Source organism: Lissotriton helveticus, chromosome 3_1 (assembly GCF_964261635.1).
Source record: "Lissotriton helveticus chromosome 3_1, aLisHel1.1, whole genome shotgun sequence".
Lineage (NCBI taxonomy): Eukaryota > Metazoa > Chordata > Amphibia > Caudata > Salamandridae > Lissotriton > Lissotriton helveticus.
The window spans coordinates 1,025,976,828-1,025,995,059 of NC_136061.1; the positions used below are offsets into that span (position 1 = coordinate 1,025,976,828).

Here is an 18,232-nt window from a genome sequence, read left to right on the forward strand (position 1 = left end):
AATCTGATTAGACACTTAGACAATCCAAATGAGCAACTGTACCAAAGTATTGTGAAAAACATGACTATTGCCTTAATGGAGGATTATCTGACCGCCAAGAGTCTATAAAATAATACTTATTCTTTATGCAAGAACTTATTTTGAAGATTCTTGGTTTAAGCTGTTGGCTGTCTTTCTGAGAGGAATCAAGTGCGATAGACTACAAACATATTACAATAGCCTCCCACTGTCAGATGGGCCTGATAATTCATTAAAGAAATATGTAACTGCTGTAAAGAGATAGAATCATCTTCAGCTGGCCCATTGTAGTTAATCAGTGTATATTTAGTATTGTGAATCAAAGCAGTAACCATAGCCCATCCCCCTCCTAATCTGACTCTGATTGCTGACTTTCAAAATGAATGGGCAATTAAAATAGAATTGCACCCCACCCCATGTGCCGCCTGAGCAGAAGAAAGATGAATCGATGACACCCTCTGTAGAACCCAGACTTTAGTTTTATATTTTTATAGCGGTTCTCCTGAGCTTAACATCTTTTAACCATCTTATTAATGGCTTGTAGCTATTAATATTGTTGATGCCGATCTAATTGCAAGAAATTAAATTAATTGTAGCCATTTTAAATTTCTGTATTTCAAAAGCTGCCTTTGTATAAAAAACATTACCTCTCTTTTTTTGCTCAAGCACCCCAAAGTCCACTATGCTGTGGCCTTTATTGACGTTATCCCCTGACTGCTTGGGACCTAGAGCAGCTGCTCCGTGATTGTAAGGTTATACCATGAAATTAGTACCTATGGCATCACATCTGCTGCTCGTCTCTGAGCCACACCCTTTAATATTTTCCAACAACAGCATTTGTTAATTTGTTGGAGAGAACACTGAGCATCTTATGCTGTAGTAAATGTACAATTTTCCCTGATAAACAACTTTCAGTTTTGCTTGCAGGATTATAGAAGTCTGAGCTCCAACCAATCTAAATTGTGAAATCATGCTCTCAAATTCTTTCTGTTGTTTTGCTGTTTCAAATGCTATTTCTGAGGACTTTCAAAACTAAAGCTCATTTTGCACTGAGAAGGATTTTTGAATAATGCCTATAGTCAAAATCTGTTCTTTAATTCACTAACCTGCAAACTAAACTAACTCTAGGTTTTTTTGTTGAATCGAAGTGTCCGCATTAGTGAGAGATTGCTAGGAAAATCAGACAAGATATAGTCTTTGATCAAACCTTCAGTTAGGGCCACTATACCCAGCCCGTCCTCTTTTTGTCCAGTAAAAGACAGATTGGATGACATGAATGATTTTTCAGTTCATTTGGCTTGGTTTCAATCTGTAACAGATCTTTCCGTGATGTGTAGATTATTCTTGAATTTTCTGATGAGCATTCGCAATGTCGAAAAAACATAGTATCTGAAAGAGACACGTTAGTGATAGATTCCTTACCTTAGAATATCCCCAGGCGTCAGACTGGATCCGGAAAGTTTTGCTAAGAGTACCCCTGCACATCAGTAGGTGGCGTTGTGCGGCTCCGCGTCTGTCGCTGGCGTCGTATGCGCCGCGATGATGTTAGAGAGACTACTTAGGCTCCACCCATGCAAGCTGACATCAGTTCTTTCTTTTTCCACGCCAGTAAGCGCAGATCCGGTTGGAGCACGTACCCTAGTCACTTTTGGACTATCTTTTTTGGGACTTTTGTCTCTTGTTGGTCTTCTCTGGTGCGTAGGGATGCCTGGTTTTAAGTCCTGTGGGCCCTGCCATCACAATATGTCGGTGGCGGACCCCCTCGACATCTGTCTCTACTGCCTGGAGTGCAACCACGACTCCCGGTCCTGTCTGGACTGTCGGGCCATGGCCCGAAGGTCTTGAGGGGCGGTGCCGGAAGTTGCTTGAAGTTGGGCACTCATCCCAGCGCTGTTCGCAGTCCAGGGGCCATTCTTGAGAGCACTCGCGGGCCACCATCACCGCTCCTCGGGCTCCAAGTCTTCACCCTCGGATTCGAGTAAGAGACGACACAAAAAGAAGTCGAAGAAGCGTTGTCGCTCTCCGACATCCCCCGTCGGTCCTCGGATGCAGACAAGGGGGACAGGGGTTCTGCCCCTGCAGCTCTTTCAGAGCCTGGGAGTCCCTCGGCCTACCCGCCTTACCTTGGTCCGTCTGCGACTCCCGCACAAGTGCAAGAGTTTCTTGCTGCCATGGACAGCCTGTTTAGGCCTCTGGCTCCCGCTGGTGCACCTCTGGGCACCGCCATCCTGTGTCAGGATCCTGCTGGGCCGTCAACTCCCCCGGCGCCACAGGATCCTGCGCCGTTGGCTCCAGCCACGGTGCCAAAAGGTCCTACGCTGCCGACTCCGGCCCCAGTGACACCCTCGGCTCCACCTGCGGCGCCGCAGTGGATGCCGTTGGTTCCGCCTCTGCCCTGGTTCCCAGACAGTTTTGTCCCCGCCTGGGATCTGAATTGGGACTTGGCACTGGTTCGGAGTGGGCCGGTGCTGTTCCCGGTGCCGTTTCCGATGCTCTGTGTTCCTCCCCGGTCCCTGCCCTGCCCCCGCTGTCTGTGTCGCAGGATTGGGCAGATGACTTGAAAGAGGCTGGTGGCCTTGACTTCTCCTCTGACCCGGGGTTTGCCTCTCCCCCGTCCACTATGGAGGAGGGTGCCTCGTATGCGGTGGTGCTCCGTCGGGCAGCTGAGGTACTTAACCTTGATCTCCCTACGGTGGCCCTGAAGACTAATCTCCTCACTGAAGTGCTCCAGTCGGTGTCCACATCATCTGAGCCACTGTTGCCATTTGATGACTCCCTCACTGATGTCTTGTTGGGCATGTGGCCGCGGCCGGACACAGGGGCGTCTGTGGATAAGAATGTCAGCAGGTGTAATCGCCCAGCGGCGAGTGATCCTGGCTTTCTGACCACTCATCCTACGCCAGATAGCCTGGTCATTCAAGCTTCGACATCCCAGAGTACTTTTCCCACGGTTCCACCGGATAAGAACTCTAAGAAGCTGGAGCACAACGCTTGTTCTCATTGGCCAGCTTGGGGTTGCGATCGGTGAACACTGCATGTCTATTGGGCCGCTATTCCCACACGGTGTGGGGTATGTTGCTCAGGTGTTGCCTCAGTGTCCTGAGGAGGTCCAGGCTGTGCTGTCCCAGGCAGTGGTCGAGGGTAAGGACATGGCTAAATTCGCCATTCGTTGTGGCTTAGTTACCGCGGACTCCCTCAGTAGGGCGATTTCCATGACTGTGGCACTTCGTCGCCATGTCTGGTTGAGATCTACCGGGTTCTTCCTGGATGTCCAGAGCTCGCTCATGAACATGCCCTTCAATGGCACTTGCTTGTTTGGTGATAAGGCCGACAGTGTGCAGGTGCGTTTTAAGGACTCTCCAGCTACAGTCAAGTCCTTGGGCCTTTCCGCCACACGCCCGGCCACATCTACTTTTCGCTCCTTTCATGACGAGGGAAGAGGCGCCCCTGTCCGCTAGTTCAGTCAAAAGCCTGCGCAGAACCAAACTCAGCATGGCTGTGGGCATGGAGGCCGCCGCCGTGGCTCTGGGGGCCGGCATGAGGGTCAGTCCACCTCCTCCCCTGCGACATCTGCCTCGAAGCCTTCCTCGTCTGAGCTTCGGGACGCACACCACGCCAGTGGGGGGCAGGATTTGTCATCACCTTCCCCATTGGCGTTCTGTCACTTCCGACATGCGGGTGCTGCAACTTGTCCAGAGAGGTTACTCTCTCCCCTTCGAGTCTACCCCTCGGCCATGCCACCTCAGTCCCACCGCATGTCGGGGATCCCTTTGCGCTTCTCCAGCAGGGACTTATGGCCCTCTTGGCCAAGGGGGCAATTGAGTGCATTCCTGTGCCAGAAGTAGGGTGTGGTTGTTATTCCCACTACTTTCTGATCCTCAAGAAGGACAAGGGGGGCTTGCGCCCTATCTTGGACCTCAGGAACATCAATCGCTTCCTCCGGAAGGAGAAGTTCAAGATGTTGACTCTGACTCAGGTCTTGGCTGCCCTCAACCCTAGAGACTGGATGGTAGCGCTGGACTTGCAGGACGTATATTTTCACATCTCCGTCCAGCTAGCCCACCGGCGTTACCTGCGGTTCACGGTAGGCCGGGAGCATTTTCAGTTTGCTGTGCTCCCCTTCAGCCTTACCAGCACCCCTCGGCTGTTCACGAAAGTGATGGCAGTTGTCGCAGCTCATCTGCGCAGGTCAGGAGTGTCAGTCTTTCCCTACCTTGGGCAGTTGTCACCCACCTCCAGACTATGGCCGATCTCCTGCATTTGCTGGGGTTTTCCATCAATGTGCCGAAGTCGCACCTGAGTCCTTCTCAGAAGCTCCCCTTTATAAGAGCAGTTCTGGATTCGACGCGGTTTCGGGTTTATCCTCCCGAACAGCGAGTTTGGGATATTCAGGCTATGATTCAGATCTTTTAGCCTCTATCCTGGGTTTCGGTCAGGATGACCCTCCGGCTCCTGGGCCTGATGACCTCCTACATCCTGCTAGTGCAACATGCCAGATGGCATATGCAGGCACTGCAGTGGGACCTGAAGTTCCAGTGGGCACAGCATCAGGGAAACCTGTCCGATCACGTCCAGATCTTGGAGGTCACTGCACGACAATTGCAGTAGTGGCTCATGGATCGCGATTGGGTCAATGGCAGATCCCTCTCCCTTCCCCAACCGGAGCACACAGTGGTGACAGATGCGGCCCTCCTGGGATGGGGAGGTGACTTGCACTGAAGGCATTTCTTCCCTCTGTCCGGGGAAGTGTGGTGCAGGTGTTCACGGACAACACCACCACCATGTGGTATTGCAACAAACAGGGCGGGGTGGTGTCCTGGAGCCTATGTAAGGAGGTTCTGCGCCTCTGGACATGGCTGGAACATCGAGGCATTACCTTGGTGGTTCAACACCTGGCAGGTTCTCTAAACACCAGGGCTGACGAACTCAGCCTCCGGTGCTTGATGGATCACGAATGGCGTCTGAACTCAGACGTAGTGCAAGGTCTATTTCTGCAGTGGGGAGAGCCTTGGTTAGATCTATTCACCACCAAAGAACAAGCGCAATGTCATCAGTTCTGCGCGTTGGAATTTACAGGACGGTACTTGCTCGGCGACGCTTTTCGTCACGAGTGCAGTTGAGGTCTATTATACGCCTTTCTGCCTATACCACTTCTGCCCAAAGTGCTGAAGAAGATTCGTTGCGACCGGGCCCAAGTCATTCTTGTGGCTCCGGTTTGGGCACAAAGATACTGGTATCCCGAGCTTCTCAACATGGTGATCGATCCCCCGATCCGACTGCCTCTTCAGGAGGATCTTCTGTCGCAGCAGCAGGGGACGGTCCACCACCCGAACCTGTCCAGCCTCCACCTCCATGTGTGGAGATTGAGCAGCGACATTTGACAGCTTTTGATCTTCCTTCCGAAGTCTGTGATGTCATTCTGGCAGCCAGGTGTCCCTCCACGAAAATGGTATATGCCTGCAGGTGGAACAAGTTTGCGCATGGTGAACAGCAAAGGCTATGGATCCCCTTTCTGCCCCTCTTTCCGAAGTTCTTCTGTTCCTTCTTACCTTGGCCAAGCAGGACTCTGCTCTGGGCACTATCAAAGGTTATCTTTCTGCCATCTCTGCCTTTCTACGGCTTCCAGATCAGCCTTTCTCTTTTTAAGTCCCCGACTGCCTCTTCAGGAGGATCTTCTGTCGCAGCAGCAGGGGACGGTCCTCCACCCGAACCTGTCCAGCCTCCACCTCCATGTGTGGAGATTGAGCAGCGACATTTGACAGCTTTTGATCTTCCTTCCGAAGTCTGTGATGTCATTCTGGCAGCCAGGTGTCCCTCCACGAAAATGGTATATGCCTGCAGGTGGAACAAGTTTGCGCATGGTGAACAGCAAAGGCTATGGATCCCCTTTCTGCCCCTCTTTCCGAAGTTCTTCTGTTCCTTCTTACCTTGGCCAAGCAGGACTCTGCTCTGGGCACTATCAAAGGTTATCTTTCTGCCATCTCTGCCTTTCTACGGCTTCCAGATCAGCCTTTCTCTTTTTAAGTCCCCGGTTGTTAACCGCTTTCTGAAAGGCATTACACACACTTTGCCTACCGTGCTGTTCATCATGCCTCAATGGGACTTAAACCTTGTCTTGACATTTCTCATGTGCGCTCCATTCGAGCCCCTTCATAACTGTTCCTTACGTCTTCTTACTCTCAAGACAGCTTTCCTGGAAGCTATCACCTCTGCCAGAAGAGTGAGTGAGCATCAGGCTCTTTCTTCCAAACCTCCATTCCTTTCTGTTCATCCGGACAAGGGGGTTTTGAGGACCCGTCCTTCTTTCTTTCCTAAGGTTGTCACGCCCTTCCACATTGGGCAGACCATCACTTTACCCCCTTCTTTCCGCCTCCGCATCCTTCAAAAGAGGAAGAGAGGCTCCACCGTCTGGTCCCAAAAAGAGCGCTTTCGTTTTATTTGAATCACACTCAACAGTTCCGGATGGATGACCAGCTCTTTGTTGGCTACGTGGGCGCCAAAAAAGGTCGGGCTGTGCACAAACGGACTATCTCTCGGTGGGTCATTCTCTGCATCAAGGCCTGTTACTCGTTAGCTAAGAAGGAGCCTCCTGTGGGGCTGTGTGCCCATTCCATCATGGCAACTGCAGCGACTACTGCCTTGGGACGCGGCGTTCCCTTGCAGGACATTTGTCAGGCAGCTACGTGGGACTCGCTGCGCACGTTTACCAAGCATTACTGCCTTGACAGTCAAGTCCAGAGAGACGGCTTCTTTGGCCGTTCTGTTCTCCGTGACTTTCTGGTGTAATCTTATTCGCAGACCCACCACCGGGGTTGGTATTGCTGGGGTATCTATTCTAAGGTAAGCAATCTATCACTAGCGTGTCTCTTTCAGATGCACATGTTACTACTTGTGTAACGATATATCTGTAAGAGACATTAGTTATTGATAGATTTCTTACCGCCCCACCCATCCTCCCCGTTCTGCAAAATGATTACTAGGGTTAAGGACATCCCTTTCAGGGCCCTAGTTTCATGGCACCAGTGGTCAGTTTCTTGCATGGCTCTGCGCTCCTGGCACAGAAAGTCGTGTACCGAACTGACGTCAGCGTTCATGGATGGCGCCTAGGTAGTCTCCGTGACGTTATCTCGGCGCGTACGACACCAGTGACGGACATGGAGCAGCACGACGCCACCTACTGATGCGCAGGGGTACTGCTAGCAAAACTTTCCAAATCCAGTCTGTCGCCTGGGGATATTCGAAGGTAAGGAATCTATCACTAACTAATGTCGCTTACAGATATATTGTTACACAAGTAGTAACGTGTGGTTCTTGTGCTTAGGACTTCATAGGACAAAGACACACCAGGTTCACCCCACTGAACACATTGTTGTCAGGTGGTGTGGACTGGTGAAGTAGTAAGAGGATTGTTGACGCTTGGTGCTAAAGTGGAACAAGAAACCTCCAGCAAGTAGTTGTGTCTCAGCAGCCTCAGCAAAACAATGTAGCAATGCGCCATTATCCTGGATCTCCCATGAGATAAAGATAAATAAACTTTGGAGCAGTTGATTTATGCAGCTTCTTTACCTCCTGGCAAGAGCTGTGACTCAGGGGCCGAGTACGATGTTGGGCGGTTGCACCGCTGTCTGCTATCGCGGTGGTCAGGAGACCGCCCAACAAGCAAGCAGGGGTGTGCACTCTGACCGTATAGGATCCTACCACGAGCATCATAATGCAGAGGTCGGACAGAAAGGGCTATCAGTCAGACTGCCACTGACGGCTTGTCAGTGGAGGTCCAACCGGCATCGTAATCACCCCCCCAGGGTAATCTCCACAGGATTTTTTCCTGTGTTCATGTGCTTCTGGTATTTTATTGAATGCCACACTGTAGTGGCTGCTACCGGACAGGGTGATGGGACGGTGGGTGCATTGGTCATGAGAGGAATACAAATTTTCTTTTTAAGAACTTACCTCTCCTCTTTCTTCTTCATCTTCCTGTCACAGCCAGCAGCAGGAAGCACCTGGCCACAGATGCTCCCCTGAGCCAAACACAACGCTGCAATGCAGCTTTTTGATTGGTCTGAGTGCCGTGGATCGGTGCTCAGACTGGAACAATGAGACTGTGCATGTTCCTCACCAAGCTGCTAGGGAGGACAGTGCCATGAGGGCCATCTGCTATTTCATTCAAAGGGAATGTTGAAAACTTTATTCTGAATTAAAAATATTACCTGTCCCCAAGTTGTGCCTGATATATCCCAATGATAATTATATCACTCTTGGAAGGGGTCTCTTCGAATAATGCTAATAAAATGAAGTCGCTGCCTTTTAAAAATAGTCCTGAGGTGAAATGTACAGTGAGCTGCCGGCGTCACTGCAGGTAGCAGATTGGGTTTAACAAGCCATATGGGCTGTAATTGCCTGCGTATGATTAAGCCGTTCTGTTTGTGAATGTTTTGCCTCGCCTTATGGCTTTATATTGTTTTCCTTGATTGTGCAACCATTCCCTACTGTTTTTAAAGGTTTTGATGCGCGCGCTCAGAGACTTCAACCTACCGAAGATAGTGACCAATGACGTCTCGATCTTCCTGGGCCTGATCAATGACCTCTTCCCGCTGCTGGAGGTCCCACGGAAGAAGGACCTGAGGTTGGAGCAGATGGTGCGGCAGTCCATCGCAGAGCTCCGCCTACAGCCCGAGGAGAATTTTATACTGAAGGTGGGAATAATTACTTTTCCGGTTAGTTTATTGTGTACTTTAAATGGAATAACTGAAGGATGTAACGATCACTGTTGTTTCATGCTTGTAGCATTTAGCATCTGGCTCAGGTTTTAGCAAGCGACGGTAACAAAAGCATTTTGTGTTTGTGCATGTCCTGTCTGCTACATATATTTAACACATTAGTGCTATGATGAACTGAGTAATTTTACTGCAGAGGAACGGAAAGCCACCCTTAGTGGGTGGTGACATTCAAAAGCAATGTGGACCAGTGCATTATTTATGTTAGCTTTAATGGGGTTCATATGTCTATCGAAGCTGAGCTGCTGGCTCACCTTCTCAGCATTTCGTGCTCCAAACTGCACACAGTACACCTAGGAGAAGCTGCGCTAGGATTAACATTCCCTGCTTTATCCTGTGAAAATGATTAGTCAGTCCATGAGAGATTTGCAAACGGAAGCCTTTCTATTGAGGAGTCAGTTAGGCGTTCATCTACATTAGAGGCATAAGGGAGTGACATACATATGTAATTAATTTAAAGCAACCATTTATGAGGCATAAACATTTTGAAGCAGTTTTCCCTGTGTGGCATTGGGTAAAGTTTTTTTGTGTGCAATATTTTGTAAGTTGTACCCACATCTGCTTCAGGTGAAGTTTCTGTAGTAAAAAGTGTATGTGATTTTTACTTTTACAGTAATTTTTTAACTTATTTTGATGAAAAAACATCTGCATCCAGGGTTTTCTCAGGCAAACCCATGTATGCGTTTTTTTCTTGCCACCTTTTACTTTGGTCTCATCAAGCTCCATGGAGCTACTAAAGATCACAAAAAATGTCCCTCTCCCAATTTTGCCTCCCTCCCATCGTCCTTTGTGCTTGTGGTTTTTGCCACTCTCCTTTTTGCTCTTTTGCCAATTGCCACATCTTGATATCGTTCTTTTGTTGCCACATGCTGGATTCTCCTCTCTCCCTGCATTCTTGCCACGTCTCCTTATTCATCCCTCTTTCTTTTTCCCCCTGATTTTTTGGCCACTTTCTTCCTGCGGAATATAATGATGTGATGGGCATGTATGCACATGCATTATGATGTAGGATAGGAATGGCGTGAAAGAGGTGTTCTAAGATGGAAGGTTAGGGGGTTTTCAAGGAATACAAGTTCAGTTATAGTTAGAGACTTATAGTGTCAGGAAACTGATACACGTGTATGCTAATAAAACATTTAAGAACTTACCTGACGTCTGAAGCAAGTCATTATACTCTCTTGCCACCTCTTGTTCTGTTCACTTTCTACTTGTCTGATCTTTTGGCACTTCTCACTACTTTATCACACCCTTAGCCATGGACTACAAAGACTACATCTTCCTTGGTGACTTCACCTACCACTTTGAAGACCCCAGCGACCAGAACACCTTCCATTTCCTCGACAGCATGAACAGCCTAGGACTTACCCAGATCATCCACAACCCCACACAGACCACAGGGCACACATTGTACACCACTTTCAATTCAGGAACTGCGTCAGCTTCAGCCACACCACAGAATTCAAATGGACTGACCACTCCATCATCCACTTAACAATCTCTAGCGCCCCCACACCATCACCCTCAAGTTGACCAGCGCCCTGCACCAGAATTGGAGAAAAATCTCAGAGACCAGTGGATGAACACCCTCAACACCTCGACCCCAGGCGCCGCCACCAATCTGGAACAGGGAATTATTATCTTCAACGACTGGATCATCAACTGTGACAACAGCATTGCCCTAGTCAACAACAACAAGCAGAGATGAGCAATCAAAAAGGGCAGCTGGTGTACACAAGAACTAAGAACAGCAAAATGAAACAGCAAACTGCTCAAGAGAAGATGGCATGCCAGTAAGGACACCTCCAACAGGACAGCCTTCACAACCTCCCTCTAAATCTACAACAGCCTGTTAAGGACCACAAAGAAGACTACCCTAGCCACATGCATCGAAACCGGCACCAACAATAGCAAGGAGCTATTCCACATCAGGAAAGAGTCCTCCAACCCGGCTGCCAGCGAGAAAACCATCACACCCTCACAGGAGCTGTATGACAATCTCACCAACTTCTTCCATGACAAGATAGCACCTTATCACCCAGGACACCACCTCAATCATGAAATCGTTCCACTCGGGAACTCGGGATCCATGCCCACACCACATCTTCAACATTGGGAACCAAAGGTTTGGGCAAGAGCTTACCACCCTCATCAATACCTCAACCACCACCGCAACTTTTCAGAAGTCTGGAATAATGCGGCAGCCAGAAGACTTCTCAAGAAACCCTCAGCCAACCCCAACAAACTCAAAAACTACCAGCCGATCTCTCTGCTCCCATTCCCTACCAAGGTACTTGAGAAAGCCGGACAACGCAGGTCACACCTTGAGCAGGATCACATACTCGATTCCTCACAATCCTTTTTCACAGCAATCACAGCACGTAGACAGCCCTGATTGCAGCCACCACTGACATCCGAGCTCTCCTCGAGCAAGAAGAGACAGCATCTCCAATCCTCCTCAGCCTCTCTGTGGCCTTCGACACGTGTCACACCACATACTGCTCAAAAGACTCCACCACATCGACATCCAAAAGAAAGCACTTAGATGGATCACTTCCTTCCTCTCTAGAAGACTTCAGAGGGTTCGCCAAGCACCCCACACCTCTGAACCTAGCTGGGCTCAGCCCTAAGCCCCACTCTCTTCAACGTCTACAAGATGTCACTCACCACCATTGTCAGATCCCACGGACTCAACATACTATCCTACGTAGATCACACCCAACTCATTCTCTCACTCTACCACCACCAGAGCCAAGTTCCACAGATGCATGACAGACCTCGCCAACTGGATGAGGAACAACTGCCTGAAGCTGAGCACAGACAAAATGGAAATACTGATCTTTGACAATAACAACAACAACCATTGGAGCGACTTATGGTGGCTCTCAGACCTGGGTCGCACACCAACTCCCACCAACCACGCCAGAAACCTCGGAATCATCACAGATAACAAGATCACCATGAAATCACAGATCAACATCATCTCCTCCACCTGCTTCCTCACCCATCTCATGCTAAGCAAGGTCTTCAAGTGGCTACCACTACACAACAGACGCACCATGACACAGACCCTTCTCACCAGCAGACTGGACTTTAGCAACACTCTCCACATGGGAATCACCACACCCCCCCTCCACAGACTTTAAACAATATTGACAGGGCAGCCAGACTTGTACTCAACCTCCCACGAAGTACTCACATCACTCACACCTCAAACAACTCCACTGGGTCCCGATACAGAAGGGATGCCAATTCAAGGTGCTGACCCAAACACACAAGGCCTTGTACAATCACGGTCCCACCTACATCAACCACCGCCCTACCTTCCATCAGCCATCAAGAAGTCTATGTTCGACCTCTCTTGCCCTTGCCTACGTGCCTTGAATTCACAGAAGCATAAGCGGTGGATGCTCTTTCTCTTTCTTTGCAGCAAAGACCTAGAACAGCTTCCCCACGCAGCTCAGCACCATCTCCTCTCTACCTGAATTCTGAAAAGCACTCAAGAGCTGGCTGTTCATATGAGCCCCTGATACCTGCAAGCGCCTGGAGACCAAGCATGGGCGGAGATCACGGAGCTCTGCTTTGTGGAATTCCACAGAGTGCCTCAAAAACTCCATGCAACCGGTAGAAATGCTCAATGTGACCATTTGTGCTACATTTTTGACATCAGGCATTGCAACACACGTTCTTGCACTCAAAATCGTGCGCGAATGGCACCACAAGGAGAAAATCTGATTGTGGATGCAGCCGTGGTGACTGCCACTCTCTTGTTATTTTCCGAAATAGGTGGCTGGTGCTGCAGATGTGGTGTAAAGCCGAGCTAGTGGGCTGCAAATTACGCAAGCACTCGTGGGTGGTCAGCAAGTCTCGCTGGTGCTCAGGAGTGCCCGCCAAAACTCGCTAGCATTTGCAAGCGCTCGGCAAGACTCGTCCTGCTCACCAGCGCATGCAAAAACCTGGCTGGAGTGCGCCAACCAAAAATAAATTACATGGAATACAGAATTTATCAGGTACTCCGCACTCTCTGTGTATCACGGAGCTCCCAAATACCGCAAATTCCGTGAGCGGAGCCGAATTTTACACCCAGGCCTACTGGATACTCTAGCGGGTGATTAGCAGCACCATATAAATTCATTTTGATTGATTGTATGACAGTGGTTTACCGCTACTCCACGCATCACTAGCGAATATGAAATTTCACTTTTTAATATGTGAGGATTATGTGTAACGTAATCACATTTGGATGAAAAATGGTAATATCTTGAGTCCCAGGTACACAAATAAGTAACATTGGGCGGAAAATTCGTTCCGCTCGCGGAATTTGCGGATTTTCTTCAATTTCGCAATCCGCGAATCTCGCGAAATTGCAGAAAAATCCGCGAGCGGACCGAATTTTCCAAAACTGAAGTACAAGAAGCACTTACAGGGTTACAGCAGATGCCCAAGCTAATGCTAATTTCTGTGTAACCATTTACAAAATGGTTACAAAGAAATTAACTTCAACTTGGGCACCTGCTGTAACCCTGTAAGTGCTTCCTGAGCGGCGCCTCCAGAGTTCGTTGCCTACTTGCAACTATTCTCTGACCCTGCTCTGACCCTCCAAGCAGGGTCAGAGAATAGTTACAAGTATGGCACATTGCTCCTCTCACAAAAATTAAACCACAACAGGAAGCATTTACAGATAAAGAAGCAGGTGCCGGACTTGAAGCTCAAATTCAGTAGCACATTAACCAGCCCCAAATTAATTTGTTTCGGTTGAGGCTGGGCAGGTGTACTTTCTCCCCATAATCTACAGTGGTGAACCAGAGGGTGCTGTGATGAACCAGAAGGTGCAGTGGTGAACCAGAGGGTGCTGTGATGAACCAGAAAGTGCATTGGTGAACCAGAGGGTGCTGTGATGAACCAGAAGGTGCAGTGGTGAACCAGTGGGTGCTGTGATGTACCAGAGGGTGGCAGTGGTGAATCAGAGGATGGCAGTGATGAACCAGAGGGTGGTAGTGATGAACCAGAGGGTGACAGTGGTGAACCAGAGGGTGGCAGTGGTGAACCAGAGGGTGCTGTGATTAACCAGAAGGTGCAGTGGTGAACCAGAGGGTGCTGTGATGAACCAGAAGGTGCAGTGGTGAACCAGTGGGTGCTGTGATGAACCAGAGGGTGCTGTGATGAACCAGAGGGTGGCAGTGATGAACCAGAGGGTGACAGTGGTGAGCCAGAGGGTGGCAGTGATGAACCAGAGGGTGGCAGTGGTGAACCAGAGGGTGCTGTGATGAACCAGAGGGTGCAAAAAACCATCGCGAACTGGCAAAAAAAAAAATAATCCGCGAGTTTGCGGAATTCGCGAAATTTGCGAATCACGGTTACGATTTCGCGCGAATTCGCGTACCGCAAATTCACAAATTTCGCCCATATTTACAAAAAGGTGCTGACCAAATGTTCCAGGAGGTCATTCTTCTCCTAACTAAAATATTACAAAATTTGCCTCATTTACAGAAAGTGTCAAGTGAAACAAAAACAACTTGTTCTTTGAATCAATATTATTATTGAAGTTTCTGGTTGTGAGAAAGTTTTTAATTGAGACTTCGAGTCACAGATTCCTCACGTTTTGAATATTCCCTAGACATCAGACTGGATCCGGAATCTTTTTAGCAGTATCTCTGAGCACAGGTAGGTGGCACTGTGTGGCTCTGCACTGATGCCATTCCATTACAGAAATGACATGTGGAGCCTACATAGGTGCCACTCCTATGTGCTGGAGTCAGTTACTTACTTTATTATTGAAGTTTCTGGTTGTGAGAAAGTTTTTAATTGAGACTTCGAGTCACAGATTCCTCACGTTTTGAATATTCCCCAGACATCAGACTGGATCCGGAATCTTTTTAGCAGTATCTCTGAGCACAGGTAGGTGGCACTGTGTGGCTCTGCACTGATGCCATTCCATTACAGAAATGACATGCCGAGCCTACATAGGTGCCACTCCTATGTGCTGGAGTCAGTTACTTACTTTCTGCGCCACCAATGCTGATCCAGAGCTATCCCTCGTCTTTTGAGACCCTTACTTTGATTAAATAACTGTTTTACAGTGTGCAAGGGATGTCACCTCACAAAATGAAAAGTTTTAAGCCCTGTAAGGAATGTCACTTTACAAATGTCGGGGATAAATCCTCACCAAATTTGCCTGTGGTGCTTGGGGTCTAGCCACAACTCTAAAGCCTGCAGTGACTATGTGTTGATGGACCCAAAGACAATACGACACTGCAAGGTGAACCTCTGCATCGCCAAGCACTGAAAGAATTAGCGCCAAAACGGTCTCAACCTGGGTTACCACTGGTGGATTCACCCCTTGTCGGCAGCTGGACCCTTTGAGCCCTTAATAGGGCTACCTGCGGCTCTACTCATGACTCCACCTCCAGCACCACGATCCACTGCAGTTCCTGGTGCATCAAAGATGATGCCCCAATTATCCACTATGACTTCGAGTTGGCACCAGTTCACCCTCGAGCAAAGTTCTCCTCAGCCACCATTGTGGCTCCATTACCTCAACTTGATCTGCCTTCACAATGACAACAGCACACCCTGTTCACCCCAGATTCAGATAATGATTATGTTCGGTGATGAGATTATTCAACCTTCTCATGAGGAGAACTGGTACGACAACCTGCAGGAAGTTAGTGGCCTTGATACCTCCTCTGCTTCCGGTCTCCTCTCACCCTCTGGCCCTGCCACTGAGAAGAGTGCTTCTATGCCATGGTTACGTGTAGGGCAGCAAAAGTCCTCGACCTCAAGCTTCCAATCTTAAAGGTCAAGACCAATGTACCTGCGGAGGTTCTTCAGCTGGGGTAGACATCTACTACGCCCCTATTACTATTTAACAAGGCCTTTATGTATACCTTTTTGCTGGTGTGGAAGCTTTTTTGAAAGAGCAGATCTGCGCGATAATTTATTTGTGTGAATTTCTAATTCTTATAGGTTGTGTAGTTTTAATTGATGAACTTCTTGGAAAAAAATAAAAAGACTCCTGGTACTTCACTCCCTACCTGCCATCTCGTCGTTGGATCTGCCCTTGCTTCTGGCTCGTTGAGGGGATTGTTGGCTGCTGCGGGGACTCTCGCTTGTCTTCGGTCAACGCCTCTTCCATCCCGCGGACCGCGCGCTGCCCTGGACCTTATCTCCCAGCGGGCAGCAGTTCTCCCGCCCCCAGGGCTTTAAAATTGTGTGCGGGCTCCCACGGCGCGGGCTCGCCCGGGGCGGGCCCATCCTTGCCCGTCTGTGACCGGACGAGGCCGGGCTGGGCCCACTCCCTTGGTTTTGTCCCTGGTACACATATTTCAGTTGTCAGTAACACGAACACTGTCGAAAATAGTATTACTGGGTTTTGCTAGGAGGCGAGGAAATCGGCCACGATCCTGGGAAAAAGGAAATTATTGAGTCGCAAAATGCCCAGGGGTAATAAGCCGACTCCCGACCCTCAGCAAACTCTATTGAATTATTTAACTGGGGTGGTAGAAGTGTTAGATAAACAGATTTTGTCTGTTGAAGAGTCAATTGAAGGGACCTCTTCCCGGCTAAGCCAGGATTCACCCCACCAAGATGAAATCGTACAATTGGACTTAAGGAAAACAGTTGAAAATCTACCTAATGGTTGTATCCAACAGAGCCCTGATGAGATTCTATCTATCGTCAGTGACTCTCCAACGCAACCCCCCTTAAAAAAGTCCAAGAATCCTCTACCTAACGACAGACAAAACACTTTGAAAGATGTAGAACAAGTCGATATTCATCCCTCTTCCAACTCGATTAAATCAGTGAAATGCACCCAACACGGGAAAAAAATAGCTGGGCAGAATAAAGGCCAACCCAAGCGTAAGGCTGAACTAATTAACAGTCCTATAATTCATTCGGACATCAATAATTTGGTATCATTGGTAGAGAGATTAGATCTTTATGTAAGGGTCAGGCTGGATCAGTTGTCATCCAGAATGACCAACATAGAGAATCTTCTCAGCGGTAAGCTTAACCAAGTGGTAGCGACCAACCAAAGCTTAAATAAATGCGATAATGCTAGTACGAATTTCAATATCGCTGCAGGGAACTCACATTTTTCATCAAATATGGCCAGCACAAAACAGGGGCAGACCAGGTTGCTTGTAGCAAATCCCTGACTGATAATAGATCCACAGCAAATAAAGTGAAACGGGTACAGCATCTGCCTAGTTCATCGGCCATTGACCATAATAGAAGCTTAATAACCCCTATGGTCGCTATACATCAGACACAAACAACCCTCTTCCATCAACAGCATCAACAAGCTTACCCAAAGTCATTTCTTTCTAGGGATTCATTCAATTTCCTCAGACACTTATCTAGATCTTCCCCCGGAAGCCACTCCATACAATATTGTCCTGGGTGACATTCCAAAGAAGCAAGCTGCTGAAGAGGAATCATGGGTATCCCTTAAAAACAAATCAGTACATTGGCTGAGCACTAGGGTAGGTATGAACAGACAGCTCTTTCAGGAGTTCAAGATGATCAGAAGAGTTCAGCGGGTGGGATCATGTGAAATTTTTTTAGCAGGTGATTGCATAGTTATGACATTTGGTTCACCGTTGCTAGTAAATGAATATCTGAGGGCAGGTGAAAATCACTCTGTAGACCCTATTGGGATTAATATTCTACCGCTAGGGTTCTTTTATCCTCCCAGAAGAAACCATCAGACCCTTTCCAACTGGAGAAATCCACTAATTAACCAAACCCAAACGCAGTCAATGCCTACTTACAATAGATTTAAAGTTCTTGCAGGTCTGGACGCTAATGAATGACTGAAAGTTGTGGACATACCAATAAGGGTTTTACCGCCTGCTGCTCTTAGCTTGGTCCCTAGGCAACTTGAAACGCAAATGTTAGGAAACTGTCCCGGTAGTCCGAAAGTACTTAATCCCCCAAACTCAGATTCACAACGACTAGTACCGAACGCAGCACTTGATGCTGTCTAATCCCATATGAGTGTTGGTCAGAATGAGGCTGAGCCGACAGCCCCTACGTCAAATACAGAGGCAATCACCCATGACTTGACAGGTCAGCTCGAATCAAGAGACCTAAAACTTGATATTGTCTTTTGGAACATTGCGGGTCTTCGTTCCAAAAAGACAAATGATATTTGGTTAGAACTGGTGGGGAAACATAACATTGTGTGTTTACAGGAGACTTGGTTAAGCACCCCAATTCATCTTGAGGGTTATAAGACCTATTTCTTGAATGCTTTGCCTTCCACTTCGGGAAGGTTGAAGGGGGGACTAATAACATATATTTCAAACTTGTTAGCACTTAAGGATATTGTCCCGTTGAGGTTGGAAAGTAACTACCAGATCTTCAAGTTAATTGTCAATAAGTCGTCCATTTATTTCCTTGTACATTTTTATAATAATCTTAATCAAGTTGATTTAATT

General features: G+C 48.3%; 1 protein-coding gene across 1 annotated transcript in view; it reads left to right on the forward strand.

Annotated features, from left to right (window-relative positions):
• LOC144824202 (dynein axonemal heavy chain 11-like) overlaps positions 1-18,232 on the forward strand; it is a 3,356,387-nt gene that overhangs the window by 1,756,122 nt on the left and 1,582,033 nt on the right. Inside the window, exon 49 of the mRNA XM_078683354.1 lies at positions 8,517-8,711. Within this exon, the coding sequence (XP_078539480.1) occupies positions 8,517-8,711 (195 nt within the window). The remainder of the gene's footprint in view (positions 1-8,516; positions 8,712-18,232) is intronic.